The sequence below is a fragment of the Antechinus flavipes genome, chromosome 4 (genome assembly GCF_016432865.1).
Source record: "Antechinus flavipes isolate AdamAnt ecotype Samford, QLD, Australia chromosome 4, AdamAnt_v2, whole genome shotgun sequence".
NCBI classification, from domain to species: domain Eukaryota; kingdom Metazoa; phylum Chordata; class Mammalia; order Dasyuromorphia; family Dasyuridae; genus Antechinus; species Antechinus flavipes.
The window spans coordinates 227,277,387-227,293,995 of record NC_067401.1 but is presented as its reverse complement, the minus strand read 5'-3'; the positions used below and the strand labels follow the sequence as shown (position 1 = coordinate 227,293,995).

The 16,609-nt window shown below is 34.1% G+C and overlaps 1 protein-coding gene across 2 annotated transcripts in view; it reads left to right on the top strand.

The window, feature by feature from the left end:
• Nucleotides 1-380: 380 nt before the first annotated feature.
• The window catches only part of KHDRBS2 (KH RNA binding domain containing, signal transduction associated 2), a 903,675-nt gene continuing 887,446 nt past the window's right edge, over nt 381-16,609 (top strand). For both annotated transcript variants that reach the window (XR_007953562.1, XM_051997202.1), the window contains exon 1: nt 381-839. Coding sequence is in view for 1 of the 2 variants with exons in the window: in XM_051997202.1 (XP_051853162.1) it covers nt 749-839 (91 nt within the window). In the remaining variant the exon portion in view is untranslated. The remainder of the gene's footprint in view (nt 840-16,609) is intronic.

Here is a 16,609-nt window from a genome sequence, read left to right as displayed (position 1 = left end):
CCTTTGAGAGACTTTCTATAGACGTTATCTACTTTTCATCACTAAATCTTTTCCCCCTCTCCAGGTTCTGGTCCCTGCATCTTATCTGGGTTGGGCCAGAATCCTTTTCTCTGTCAACATCGGGCCAGGTGGAAGGTATCCAGAGCTCTCCTAGTAGAAATCGTCAGGCTCACTAGGCAGGGTAGGTCCTGGTGGTAAGAAGACTGCTTTTGCTTTTCGTTACTGGACTCCCTCCCCCGCCAGCGGCCGCTCTGGTCTGCCCGTCAGGCGGTCAGACTAAGCTATCAGCCCAATCGCGGGACCAGAACCTTCTTTGGGTTCTCCGCCTCTCCGAGCGTTGTGGCCAATAGGCAGTCCGAAGAGGTGGGGTGGGGGGGGGGACCCCTTCCTCCCGCCTTGCTAGTTAAGGCCGCTGCTATTAGATCGAGCTCAGAAAGAGGACGAGGGGAGAGCTGGAGGGGTCTATGTCTGCGCCGGGCAGAGGCGGCAGAAGAAGGTAGTGCACAGACAGCCAAACAGCTGCATGGACCAGTGAGAGCCCTCGCAACCAGCTCCGCGCCAAAGGCTAGGCGGCGGCAGCGGTGGCAGTAGCAGCGGCAGCTCCGTGGAGGAGGAGGCTCTAGAGCAGGAGGACCGCGAGGAGGAGGAAGGGGAGAAGGAGGAGGGGAGAGGCGTCAGGCGCTACAGACATTTGAGCAGCGCCTTTTTTTAGCTTTTGCGCGCTGACCGCCGCTCCGGAGTGCCAGCTATGGAACAGGAGAAATATCTGCCTGAGCTGATGGCAGAGAAAGATAGCTTGGATCCGTCCTTCGTGCATGCAACGCGCCTCCTGGCCGAAGGTAGGTAAGACTCTAGTCTGGCGCGTGATGGACAGGCATCAACTGGCTGGCCGGCTCGTGCCTGGCTGGTGTGGTGTTAGGGAAGTGAAGTTAGGGAAGGAGACCTGTCTCCTCTTGGCTGCCCAGTACTGGCTTACCTCGAATCATAGGAAGATTAGAGTCATGGCTTGGGAGCATGCAGATGTTTCCCCGCCCTCCTCCTCTTCCTCTGCGTTTATATTTTAAACTGGGACTCAACCCAGGAGAGTAAAGCTACCGAGATTTGACCTGTCAGGATAATGGGTAAGGAGGAAACTGAAAAAGGTTCAAGGATTGTCAGTGGAAGAAGCCTAAAGTGGAAAGGCGGTCTGCAGAAATCAAGGCACTTGGGGAGTGAGAGAAATAGATGGATGATCAGTTGGGAAGTCATTTATGTTCCCAATAGGATTCCACCCCTGATCCTTAACGAACCTCGTCGCTACCGACCAGCATTTCCGCAGCATTTTGGAAATGATCTGCTGCCCTTTAAGCCAATCAGATAGTCTTTATCATAGCCAATCTAAGTCATGTTACTAACTAAGCTAGATGAGACCACCCGTATGTATGTATTTACATGTCGGGAAACATAAGATGGGGTGCTGGTAAATCTTATTTCAAGGGTGATGATTAGGTGCTGGGCAAGATGTACCCAGACACACTTTCGCCAAATGAACAGCTGTTTTACAAAGTATGCGTTTTCTTTTGTGAACCTATATCGTGAAAGACATTACATTCCCAGGGATGCGTGAGGAATGTTCCTTAAGGAAGGCTCTTGTATACTGATAAGATTAAGAAAAATGGATAAATTTAGTTTCACATAAGGCTTTTCAACTACAACTTATACCCCACAGTAATTAGTAAATCTTATTATTTAATGATCCAATATATTTTAAAACAAGTACAATGGGGTAATCAGTTATTAATTTCTTCATTATTAAATTAGCCAAAACGCAGTTAGGTAGTTTGGGCTGCTGGGTACTAGTGTTACTAATAAGTGAAAAGTTGTTTGTGCTTTTTTATGAAACATGAAAATACATTTATTTTGTTTGTATGGATAGTTTACTTTATATAGAAAATATGCATTCTATTGTTTCATGCACAATTAAGCCTATTTTTCAATGCATTTATTTTAAATTATAGATGGATAGAAAGGTAGGTAAAAGTTTGATTAATGCTTGTACTTTCAAAAGTAAAAACAAAACTATTTCTTCATACTTTTACTGTATAAGTATATTACATACATAAAGTATATTATATACATATACATAAGTATATATCATATACCATATTAAAATAAATTTTTGCAATAGTTAGTATGTATAATTTTGTAATTTAATTGTCTGAAGAACTTATCTGTGAGAAGAATTTGGGAAAGGAAAGCTTACATTCATGATTTCCACAATCCTGGTTATTGAATGAAAGGTTTGAACCAATAAAAGTTGCAAAGGTAATTATTTCTGTCCTTCTCTCTCCTGTTTAAAAAAAAAATCAGGAACAAATAAAAGGGAGGACTAGAAATAAGAATATGAAAAAATATCATTAAATTACTTTAGTGCTTTTATAGTAAATACATTAAGTGATGAAAACCCTCATATTCATACTTCTTAAATGGGAGTACACCTTGCAATACAGAACTGGCTTAGTTGTCTGTTTCTTGAACATTTTCTTTAATTTATAAACTCAGTTTTAATCTGATCTATAATTAAGGATCCTCTTTGGGCAATAGGTTTTATCATTAATAATGGATTCAAATATAAAGGATCAATTGTAGTTTGACAGTTTATAAGACACACACTTTGAAAACAGATGATTAATTCGACTGTGCATGGTAAGACAAGCAAAATACTTAGTGTACTTTATTAGGAATCTTGTCTTGTTTTACCATGTAATTTAATCTTCTCCCAGCAGGGGGAAGCATCTACTGCTTCTCCAAAGGAGTTAGGGGAGAAAAAACACTGGGAAAAAAATACCAAAAGAAAGAAACAAAAGAGTGAGGCCCAAACCAAATTCAGATTGTAAAGGAAAGGGCTAGAGTGTATGATTTTTTTTTCCATAGTTTCTCAACCTTTGGGCAATGCATATTATACACATGTATATGTGTATACATTGGGTAGTATACATATACATGTATATGTAAAGTGAATGAATGCCATTGTGATGTATTCTGAGTTTGCTTAGGACCCATAAATATTAAAAACTGGCTAAGGTGAGCTATTTTTGGAGTCACTAGGGAATGTTAACATAGATTTCATTCAATATTCTTCAAATTATTCTACAAATTGCCATCTGTCAAATTTTCTGGAGATGATTTCAGTCCTTCATAGAAGAGTCTTAATTTATGAACGTGACAAAGTTCGTAGTAAAATGTAGTACAGAAAAAAAAAAATTCTTCCTTCTGACTGTAAATATATATATATACTGACAAAGATTTTTGATGAGCAGGAAAGTAAACTTTACTGTTCATTTCAATATTTTGATAGTAAACATATAACAGTGAGATCAATAAAAATGGAACAGAAAACTTGTTTCAAAAAATGTTTTTCCTGGATCCAAGTCCTAGATAAGGAAGGGAAATACTTGTTTAAAGTTTGTAATGGAAATTAACTAACATTCTTTGTTATTTCCATATAATGCATATTGGTAATGATTGCATATTGGTAATCTATTGTCAAAAATGAGTTTTCATATTTACTGGAGTTAGGCTAGTCCATGAAATTGTTATGATTTTTTCCCCTTATATTACTTATGAATGTTGACACCAGAAAGAATTCTGGGGAAACTCTTGGAGGGATCCAAGCAATACATAAATTTACCCAATAAGTAGAAGTGATTTCATATGATTTGTTGTGAAAAGATTGATATTTTGTTATTTATATACTTTAGGGAAATGATGGCTTACAGTACAGTCATTTGACTTAACCATTTTGTTGTTGTGAGCATATTATTTATCCATTGTTTTAGAAGATAATTTAGTGAAGATTTCAAAATGCCAACACAGCATCCTTCCAGTTGAACCTACTAATAAGCTGACTTTGCTTGTTAATTAAGATTTTTTCACTTTCCTTATCTGAAGTTTCATATATTTGTTGAATCCTACCTCTGAAGGAAAAAAAAAAAAACACGAGATGCACAAATTGCTATAAGAGTGTTGAGATATGATACCTGCTTGTACTGGAGAATTAGATTTTGAAGAATGTGTATGATTTTGATAGGTAACGATCTACTTGAGGACACATCATTTTAAACATAAGAAACTTCATAAATAGACACAAATATGATAGCTGGATGGTGGATAAGTTTGCTGAGTATAAGTTAAAACTGGAAGGGTAAATTTCAGTCATATTGCAAGGGCCTTTGAATAGCAGGAATTGAATTTAGTAATGTATTTCATAGGCAAGAAGTAGACATTAATTTTTTTTTAAATAAGAGAGTAATGAGATCAGTATATTACAAAAATTAACCCCCCAAAAATAGCAGGAAGTAGAATGAACAAAATGTATCTTAAATATATAGATATTTAAAATTTTGTATGTATACGTTTGTATGTATGCATATACATACATACATATATTTGAAGTAGTGTAAATATATTATTGAAGCCAGTATTCAAACTTTTGCCTCCCAGTTTAACTGAGTATACATTTCAACAGAATATAAGATTCTTCAATGCAGGGCCTGTTTTGCTTTTGTCTTTGAATCCCAAGATTCGGTATATTATGTATGCTTGTTGAAAGGAGTTGAAATTAATTGTATATGTTATCACCACTGGGCATTATTTATTTCTTTTATGAGCAAAGCACCGCCTTGCCAGGGTACTGAAGAGAGAAGCAAGGTATATTTTAGTTTAGTTTTTTTTTTTTTTTTTGGTTTTTTTCCTCTTAAGATGTTTGCTGTCTAGTTGTGAAGAGTGAAACACGCTCAAAGACTCCAAAGGATCTAAAACCTCATTGATTTGTAATTTCTATACAATGTTGTGAAAAACAAACTTTCCTTATCTTTCTCTACTATGTGACTCTCATCCACAGCCTCCTAAATTTCACTATAAAGGATTTACTCAGTGTTCTATAAGTCTTTGTCACTTTTCCTCAATAGCAAAATGATGTTAATAGAGGCCTCTGACTGTCTGCTTGGCATAACAGCTAGGAATTCCAACAGGAATAGAAAAAGATATAGTATTATTAGGAGTATACCAAAATTTAGTTGATAGAGTACCAGACTTGGAATTAAGAGTACCCATCCTATCTCTGACACTTATAATTATTAAAAGCAAAGATTAGTTTCTTATCCTCTCAAAGTCTCAGAGACTTCTTTAAGACTATAAATTGATAAAAAAAAATTACATAAATATAACTGTAGCTGCATGTATGCATAGACATAAATAAGAACATGATGCCTTAGCACACATGATTCCACATATTTAGAATGCACTTCCTTTTCACCTTCACTTCTTGAAATTTCTGAGTTCCTTCATGATATATATTCTGTTGGCACCTCCTTCATAACATTTTTTTTTCCTGGTGTCCCTGTTGTTAATGTTCTCTCCTTTGGAATTATTTTGTAATTTCTTGTATTTACTTAAATATTTACATAATATATATCTTCATCACACATAAACTCCTTGGTAACAAAAACTATCTTATTTCAGTATTGGTTTTAATGTATAAATGTGTAGTAATTAATTCCACATACTGGGTTGTTGAATTTTGTATGGGATATAAACTTGGCATGTCAAATGAATGGTAAAAAAAGTGATGATATCTAAAGAGACAAAAGATTGCCTTACAACAAAATGAAATAAATTGAATCTTGAATGTGAATATAGGAAACAAGTTTGATAATAACTTATCTGTGTGACAGTGAACAATTATAGTAAATTGGCTCTAGAGTTAGGGGTGGTAAACATTTATAAAATTTCAGACAATTATATTGATAAGAAAATAATTAAGCAGAAAGAAGGAGGAGCTATATTTCAAGTTACCAAATTTTGATTAAGAGTGATTGACCCTGGGCATATAAAGATTTAGGTATTTTAAGTGAAAACAAAAATTAAAAGTTTTAGTCTAGTAACCACAATAAAGACTTAATGATAGTCACATATTTTATTAAGTTCTGGAAGAGATATGAAACTTTAAAAGTTACCAATTATGTTATCATTGGTTATTGATCAATACAGAGGGAAAAAAAAGTCCTCACTTGCCTATTTAAGTGTATCTAAAAATAACACAGATAACATTAAAATATATTATAAATAAAAAAGTGTATTACAGAAGGACAAAGCAAAGTTCCATGTAAAATTCAAGAAAGGTTATTGTTAATGGGGAATAAGAGGGAATTGCTGTTGTTCTTCTTGTTGTTGAGAAGATAGTTGAGTTTTTATGGTAAGATGGAAAAGTTCTTGTATTGGAGCAAAATCACCTGAGTTTTAATCTTGACTAATGTTTCTTAACTACGTGATTTGGGGCAAGCCATTTAATAATATTGAGATTGATTAATCTTATTTATAAAATGAAGAATTGACATAGATGCTAAGTCTTTTCTTAAGCTTTAAAGCTATAGTCCTATGAAAGCATCTGAATCTGAAAGAAAAAGGGAACGAAGAGAAACCATTCAAGGACAAGAAACAATATAAACAAAGGCACAAGCTAAGAAATCATAGGACATATTTGGGAGTAAACAAATTTAATAGGAGCACAGTAAAAACAGAGATATATAAATAGCAAAATGTAGTTGCTGATGAAGAAATGAAGGTAATGGATAATGACTAATACAAAAGAGAAAGAAAGACATGGAGAATTAGAGGAGAAGAGTTGAGGAAGCACACACTGGATGGCTTCAATTTTCTTCCTTGAGATTGTAGTTTTGGAGTTTTGCAAGAATGATCCTTGGGGTTTTCCTTATAAGATTTTCTTCCAAAAGTAATGGATGGATTCTTTCAATCAGTATTCCTTGCTCTGTTTCTAGAATATTGGGACAGTTTTCATTAATGATCTCTTGTAGAGTGCTATCCAGGCTCTTTCTTGGGTCATGGTCTTCAGGCAGGCCAATAATTTTAAATTGTCTCTTCTGGATCCATTTTCCCAATTGGCTGTTTTTTGCAATGAGGTATTTCACATTTTCCTCCATATTTTCATTCTTTTTAGTTTGTTTGACTAATTATTGCTGTCTCATAAAGTCATTAGCTTCCATTTGCCCTGTTCTAGTTTTTAAAGTATGATTTTTTCACTTAGCTTTTGTATCTTTTTTTCCATTTGGTTAATTCTACTGTTTAAAGAGTTGTTTCCTTCAGACTATTCTTTCCTTTTTCAGGTTATTGACTCTCACATCCATATGTCTCATTTTTTTTCAACCTCTCTTATTTGTCTTTTAAAGTCTTTTGTGAGCACTTCCAAGAAGCTTTTTGGTCTTGAGACCAATTCATATCACCATTTCTGATTTCCTTTATAGACATTCTGTCTTTGTCTGTGTTGGTGTTTTGGGCTACCTTGAGACCTTCATAGCTTTCTATGGTCAAGGTGCTTTTCTGCTTCTTGCTATTGTTTTTCCTTTTCCTTTGATATTTACTCTTTTTTTTTTTATGGTTGAGCTCTGCTCTTTCCCAAGCTTCTTGCACAGCTCGAGTCTTGGCTTTCAACACAAAGACCCCTGTATTAGCAATGGGTAGGTTTGCCCATTCTTTTCAAGAAACAGCCTCATTTCCCAGAGTTTGCCTTCTAAGTTGGGACTGAAAGTTGTCCCACTGGCTTGCTCCTCTATTGAAATAGGACTGAAGATCTTCATTGTTGATTTGATGAGATTAAGTGCCTCTCATTGGCTTTCTCAGAATCTGGCCTCAATCTTCTTATTGAAGTAAGTCATATGCTTTTACATTTTAGGAAATGGAGGGGTGGGGGCTTCAAGAATGAATAAAATATTTTAGTAAAGTAACTGTACAGAATGTGAAAACAAGATAGTTTTTCCATATTAGAAGTATAGGTAAAGTAATTGAAGATGAAATAAAGATGAAGAATATTTTTATGTAAATTATCGGGAATAGTCAAATAACCAAAGGTCACAGATCAAAAAATTTCAGCTTTAGAATCAGAAGATAAAAGGTGGACATTAATAAGTTATTAATTTTCATATAGGGAAATTGAAACTAAGAAAAGTTCCCAAGGTCACACAAAAAAAGAAACAGCAGATTCTGAATATGAATCTGGGTAATCAGACTTTAAATTTAATAGTTTTGCTACATTATTCTTCCCTTTATTGGAATGTGAAATTTCATATTTTAGGATTTTGGAACAAATAAAGTTCTGATAGATATTAAGCTATAAGGTATAATATGAGAAATGCCATAATTCCTTCCCTAACAAAATTATAATTTGAGAAGGCTGGTAATAGGGAGTATATTTCTGTTATAAGGTAGGAATTATTGTCAGGCATTCAAGGACACAGTGGATTTGGATATAGTGGTGAATAGCATTCCATTTTGACATGTACCAGTTTTAGTATTAAAAAAAAAAAAAAAACCCGCAGCACAAAAATAAAAGAATTTAACAGAGCAGCAGCCTTGGTGGGTTTGGATGTACAAGATATACTCTTGTGATTATAGAGTTATGTGTTAGGTGAAGTGGTATATATTAAATGGTAGTTCAAGGGCATCAAAAAGTCTAATTGAACCTTTTCAAATTTGGAGGGTTTTGTAGCATAAGGATTTTATTCCAAAGTTAATATTTTTTGGTGGAGTAAAATAAGAGTGGTCAGTAATTACATTTTTTTTTTTTGCAAATTAGGAATAACTAGATTGGAAATAGAATACAATAAAGGCCATATCAAGAATAATCTATTTCTGGTGAAATATTAAATTAGAAGTAAGAGTTGAATTTTATGGTAAATTCACGCTCAATATTAATAGCACATATTCTTCAATACCTATATGGAATTTCTAGACACTGTGTTAGTAGCAGAAACCTCATTGTTTCCAAGGCAGAATTCAATTCAATTCAATAAAAACAAGTCATTTGTGTCTACTATAATCAAAACATTGTCCAAGAGATAGGCATATAAGGAAAAAATTAATCAGTCCCCAACATCAAGGAGTTTTCCTTACATAATATGGGTGCAGAGACAAAATAGAAAACAATATGTGAGGAGGGAGAAAACAGGAACAGAGAGAGCTACACAAAGAGAAAGAGTACTGGAGAAAGACAGAGATAGGTACAAAAATTCTGAAGGACAATTAATCTCTGAAGTGATCATGGAGTGAGTTGAATTGAAGATAGCACCCAATTTATGTTCTAAGGAAATTCGGAATTTAAAGAAATGGTAATAAGATGATAATGCATTCAGACCTATTTGATATCCTATGCAAAAACAGAGAAAGATGAAATTAAGTTTTAGGAGAATATAGTAAGTCAATTTTTTTCTGGAATATAGAATAGAGTGTAATATCATATAAGTAGTAAAAGGAAGACAAGGGCCATAATGTAAAGACTTATAAATACTAGATAAATATTGGTTGGCATTTTACTGAAGGAAAGAAGAAATCATTAAAGTTTATTTGTTTGTTTGTTGAGATAGTGATGTGATTAGACCAGTATCTTAAGTATAGTGAGTTAACAACTAAGAGAAGGTTGGATAAAGGGAGAACTAAGAGAAGAGAGATGATAATATTAGAGTAGATGTGCATTAATGTAGGTAGGGTTGGTGAATTGGAAAAAAAAAAAGATGGAATCAAAAGATGCTGATGGTGGCAACAACAAACTTAACAACTTATTGGATGTAGAGGGTGAAAGACAATAGGTTTAAGGATGATTTTAAAGTTGTATATATCAGTAATGTACAGATACCACCTCAATAGAAATGGAAAGTTTAGAAAATGAGTGTTTCTGCATATTGAGTTCCTTTTTTGAAAGATAACTTGTGATGGTTAGATGGAAGGTGGATTTAGAATGGGAAATAAGTTCCATTTTCAGTATATTGAATTTGAGATTAAATATGAGACATATAGTTGAAGATGACCAGTTGGCAATTGTTGAAGAAAGATTTGAAATTAAGAGGATAATTGGAGTTAGATATATGGATGTTATTTATCTTTATATAAGTGATATTTGACCTCATGGGAGCCATTGAGATTGCTGACTATACATAGAGAGAAAAGAGAACACAAAACAGAATCCTGAAAACAGCCCAATTTTATTAGGTAGGAGTCATATAATGATATATCCAAGTATATTAATGAATAAAAGTAATTGAGCAGAAGGAAACTCTATTATATCACAATAGAAATCAAGAGGAGATAGCATCTTCTGCAGAAGGTGAGTAGGTTTTTACTAATATCAAAAATAAAGGAGAATTAAACAATAATAAGAACCAAGAGAAAGGATATTAAATTTGGCAGGTTAAATAGCACAGATTATTTTTGTAATGTTTTGTATAATGGGCACCGACTTTAAATGTTAACTTTTATTTTTATAGAATCTACCTCCAAATACAACAACCATGCTTACCCCTACCCCCAGGTAATTTCTTTACAGCTAGGTCAATGCTGAAAAGTTCAAAGAGAACAAATTCAGTGTAGTAACAGGATTGGGAGTTTACAAAGGAGCAGAAAAATAAGTTGGGAGGTATGATGTGGAATCAATAATGGGAGGCAACTTCAGAAGTTTTAATGTAACAAAGAAAAGAAATATAGATTTATTGCTTTTAAAATGTCAATATCATATATAGTTACTGCCATAAAGATGAGGAAAACCTATGTCCAAAGGGAACAGAGAAGAAACAATAACCAGTGAACTTGGAAGAAATGAAGACAACAAAAGCAAAAGAGGATGAGTGAAAGGTAAATTCCAATAAAATAAAACAAGAGATGAGTTTAAGAATACTAGTCATAGCTCCAGAGCAGTTGTTATCCCACACAGTGGGGGTTCTTTGCAGGGAACTTTCCCAGCTCAGCCCTGCAGGCCTGAGTTACTTCCTGGTGTGTAACTCTTTTCCAGGGTACTCCAGTATCTCGCTGCTTTTTGTAGCCGGCTGGCAGGACAGCTACCCACCCATATACCTATCATTTCTCTGCAGAGGAAGCTGGTAACCTCCTGGCCCTGAAGGCAGACCCTACAAGCTTTAAAAAATGAGTAAAAAAATCAAAGGGATGATTAATAGTTTCTATACAGAAAGAGAGCAGCTTTTCAACGCTGAAGAGACTAATAGCAGACAGTCTCCAGACAATTGTTGGTCCCCAGTACAAAAGGCTCTCCTAGAAGAGACTATTAAAAACCTTAAAAAAGAACTAGGAAAAAAAATGGGGAAAGGAAAGAGAAGTTATGCAAGAGAGCAACAACTTCCTGAAATGTGACTTGGAAAAGACAAAAAACTTCCAAGAAGTGCAGGGACACAGAATTTGCGAATTGGAAAAAGAAAATAACTTACTAAAAAAAAAAAAAAAATAGTGAAATGGAAAAAAATTCCATAGAGCAAAACAATTCATTTAAAAACTCAATTGAACATATACAAAAAGAAGTAAAAAAAAAAAAAAGCTAATGAAGAAAGAATACTAGTCATAGAAGAGTAAGTCTAGAAAAGGACAAAGACTATTTCTTTTCAAAGATTTCAACAATGTCAGATAAAATTAATGATATAGTGAGTTTTGAAGGGTGAAATAAGGAAAAAGTTAGAATTAATCACAGTTGTCTCCATTTCCTCAGTAAAACAGAAGATGAGACCATCATCTAATAGAAATGTGGAAGCAGATAGTTTAGGGGGTTGAAGAGAAAAAAGAAGGTTTGAAATAGCTACTGTGAGACAGAGATAAAGAATCAATCAGGGAAGAATAAAGAGATTGCCTGCATCAGTAAGGTCCAGTTGATATTAGATACCATCATTTTCTAGTTAACACAGTTGTCATGGTTATGAATTCCCCTAGCAACATCCAAGAGACAAGAATAGAGCAGAGGAGATATAGTTGTTGGGGTAAACCTGCTTTGGAGTTTGGAATAGTGTGGAAGAGGAAAGGCATTTAAGAATAGAGTATAATGTTTAATTTGTTAACCATATGATCAAAAATATAAAATATAAAAAGAGAAGAATGAGGCAAAAATTGAGATTATTGGAAGAAAGGGGAATGTTGGAAGGAAAGAAAGTTATGGTGAGTATAAGTAACATGGCATTAGTACAGTGATGTGTGATTTTAGCACTTAAGCTGTGTCCATGCATTTGGGTGGCTGGGATAGATGTAAGTCAATGGAGTTAACAGATAGTTTTTAAGAGAATAGTGAAGTATAGACAGAAGCATGTCTTGAGGCTAAATAACATAGTTGTAACAAAAACAGTAATGTGGGGTTGTAGGATCTCAGCATTCATGTGAGTAGAATCTGTGGAGTCAAGATGTAAGTCATGGGAGCTGATGAATTAGAAGGTGAGTTTTCTGAAGGCAAATGAAGGGTATGCTAAGTCCCCAAGTTGGAAGGCAGTGCTTGTGAAGAATCAGAAGATTGAAAATTAAGGAATTAACTGGAGGATGGTATATGAATAAAACTATGATAATGGACTTGGTGATATCATCAGATGACATGAAACAAAGCAAGACAAATTGCTGAGTGACAGTAGCACAAGTTTAGCATGGAATTACAAATTAGGAGCAAGGAACACAGTTATTCTTTCTCTTGATTCTATTGGTTTTCAAGCAGTAGAAAGGTCTCTTTAGTTTTGGAGAGGACAAAAGACTTAGTGAGATCTAGAACACTTGTTTTGTTTGTTTTCCTCTTGGGAACATGCATTTACTCAGTTTGCAATCTCAGGCATAATTCTCCTTTCAGAATGGGTGCTGTTGGACAGTCCAAGTGCAAAACAGTCCTTAGAGCAGTATACTTATGATCACAATGCTGTCTGCAAACCAATTCAAACAACTTATCTTAGCACTATCCTTCCTAAAGGGAATGACTTTTGATGAAGCAACAAGTATTATTTTCTATAAGTTAATAACTTTAAATAGTTAATGAAACTCAAGAAATACTTCATTTCATTAGATATAGGCTTTGGGATTTTAAAAAAATATATTTATTTTTATTATTATGTTGGCTGAGGCAATTGAGGTAAAGTGACTTGCCCAGGGTTACACAACTAGGAAATGTCAAGTGTCTGAGACCAGATTTGAACTCAGGTCCTCCTGAATTCAGGGCCACCTAGATATCCTATCCACTGTGCCACCTAGCTGCACCTAAAATTAATTTTTCTTTTCTTTATTTTGATTATATCAATCATCAACAAAATAATGTTAATATATTAAAAAATGATTCTATGAAAACAATTTCTAAGTGTAATTGCTTTCTTTGTTCTTCCTTTCTTTACTCTCTCCCATCCTCTTTCCTTCCTCCCTTAACTCCTTCCTCCCTCCCTTCATTCCTCACCCTTCCACCTCCTTCCCTCCCTTGTTTCCTTTCTTTTACCTCCTTCCTTCACTGCTTCCCTTCCTTCTTTTCTTCCTTGCTTGCTTGCTTCCTTCCTTCCTTCTTTCCTTCTTTTCTCTTTTCCTTCTCTCCCCTCTGTCTTTCTGTTTATCATGTGTAGCTCTGTCTGAATGTCCCAAGAACCTAAAAAGAAACATAGTATTTGCTTCACATGAAAAATAGGAAACAGTAACTTTAACTTTGTTTACTTTATGATCGAGCTGAGCACATAATTACCAACAGTGGACCATGTGATTTCATAATTATTTTTGCATAGCTGTTCAAAAAGAAAAAAAGAGATTTTTTTCAGAGACAGAATTGACATTGCTACACTGAGCTAAAATATATGCATTGTTGATGGCCAGCTCATTGATACTAGCACTACATATGCATCTGAAGAATAAACTACTTGTATTTTCAGATCTATATGCATTGTCAGTACTATTATAAGACAGAACCTTGACATGATGCTTTTGAAGTCATCTGAAGATATAAGTGACTGATGACTTCGCATTTATCCCTAAAGTGTAAGTGTCAAACCACTATTCTACTTGTAAGTGAATATGTACCAATCGTGTCAACACTAATAAAGGAATGGAAGATTCCACATTTAACCTAGAAATGGTTTACTGTATCAGTACTGAAATTTGACAAGAGAACTATCTTGGGAGGTTGTATATATCGATTTTATTCCTCAACTTTACATGAAAAGTATACTTCATATGGAATTAGATGTATAGTTTTCATGGTCTTTTAATTTATTTGTCTCTGTGTGTGTGTGTGTGTGTGTGTGTGTGTGTGTGTGTGCACAAGTGTATGCACATATGCACCCATTTGGGAGAGAGGAAAGTAGAATCTTCAATGACCATATGAGATATTTAAAATATGTAGAATGAAGAATTTCTGAATAAAGATTATAAAATCCTGTAATACTATGAAGAACATCTAGAATTCTTAGAGAAGAGTTGTATTAAGGGTCAAATTCTGAATTAATCTATGATCAAATTGGACTCTGGAAGATTTTAAGTAGATGATCAAGGACAGATTTCTTTATTCTTTAAGACCCCAATAACTTGCTAAAGATATAAACTTGATATGAGTGGTTCATTTTGATCGACAAAAGTTGTTTGTATGCTGAGTTCCTCAAATGAGTAAAATCACATATTTACCCACTGCACCTCCCCTCTTTACAGCCAAAATGGATAACTCTAAAATAATAACCAAAAAAAAAAAATGTGGTAGCTTTTTATCCAGTTTTGCCTCAATGAAGGGAATTGGATCAGAGGATTGTAAGAGGAACCTTTCTTCTTGTGATATTATCAATTCTTCAGTTAGTTATTGGTTGCCAAACTTATTTTTATTACTAGAACTTATGCCTCTGTGTATATTTCAGGAATTTATCCTAAAATGGATCTGTTATTCTGTGCATCCTGTTCCAATTACAAGTAGGATTTAATGCAATTGCCAAAGACAGAATTTATTAGATAAAATTAGCTTTTATATGGTTTCCATGAAAATTATACCATTTGAACAAATATAACCTATATCATATTGCCTGCTGTCTTGGAGATGGGGAAAATGGGGGGGAGGGGCAGGGGAGGGAAGGAACAAATTTGGAACAAAAAATCATAGAAAAATGAATGTTTGAAAACTATTTCTGGTATTTAGAAAAATAAAATAGTATTAAAGATAAAAAAGAAAAGCATAATGCATGAATAAATGCAAAGAAAAAGTTAATATTTCCAGGAAAACAATAACTAAACATTGAGTCAGAATTCCTCAGGGAAGCATATCTGAATCATGAGTCACAGATAAACATAAGTCATGAACTGAAACTAAATTAATATGAAAAAGTTAATTCAATACCACATTTTAAAAGTCCATAACATGCTAAAAATGCTGTTTTAAGTGATAGAAATTCCAAGACAAAAATGAAATAATCCCTGTCCTCAAATAGCTGACACTTTAATAGAAATAACTAGACTTCCAGTTGGAATAGGATAATACAAAGTTCAGGAGGGAAAATGATTAGGGATGTGAAAATGTGAGAACTGCCATATAATTCAACTATCAACTGACACAGATAATTCCCCAGTCTATAAAACTAGACTTTTTTTTATTGCCTGAAGTCTAATTCTATATCCTCAATTAGCCTATTAAAATATTTACCAGGATGTTGTACCAATAGCTCAAATTCAACATATGCAAAATTGATTTTTATTTTTTCCCCCTTCTCTTCCTTTTAAATGTTCTAGTCTCCTAGAATAACGTTGGAATCATCCTTTTGTCTACACATTTATTTCCTCCTCATTTTTAATCAGTTGTCAATCTTGTTAATATAATGTATCTCTTGTCCTTCTTTTTCTCTCAAGTCATACTACAATGCTCTTAGGACATGCTCACTTTTCCTCTCACCTGAATTATTGTAGTGGCCTCTTAATTGTTCTTCATCTGTCTAGTCTCACTAACCTAATTCATTGTTTAGCTTAAAATTCTTATTTCCCAAACACAGATCTCATTATGTCATTATTTTTTTTCAAGAAGCTTCAATGATTATCCAAAGCCTTTCGCAGAGAGTTTATAGTGAGGGTGCATATTATGGTCCATTTTACACAGTAGTTCTTCTAATATGGTTTACATTTTATCTGAACTATTTTTTTTACACAAGGCATTCTTTCTTTTACAATGCTGACTTTCATAGTTTGTCATGACTGAAATTCCTTCCTTTCTAATCTTTGTCTCATGTAACTCCAACTTTCTTCAAATCTCAAGTATCTTGGAGAAGAAGGATGTCCATATTACCATTGCTTCTAGTGCTGCCAATCACTAAAGCCACTCTTCTTAAACTTTGTACATAGCCTATATTTATATATGCAACATTATATCTTCTTGATTATAAACTTCTTGAAAGCAGCCACTGTCTCACTTTGTAGCTTTATCTCTAGGGCACAGGCCAATGTCTGAAACATAGAAGATATTTAATAAACACACACCCACATACACACATATATAAATCAGTAATATAAATTAAAACTCATTAAATTAATTGCATGTATTACTACCTCATGAAAGAAAGCATAAATTGGTATTCTCTTCATTCATGGTGTTTCTACTATGGGATCTTTCAGATTCTCTTTCATACCTCCTTCCATATGAATCATATTCACAATGATATAATAACAACATTGTCAAAAAATTTCATTTGTGATTGCAGGAGAAATTCTGAAGAATAAATCTATGTTGTGAGGCCATTTTATCTTATCATTATGCTATTATTGGGCTTCAGAGAAAAATTGCCAGGTCCAAAATTTGGAAGGTTAGAAATTCCTT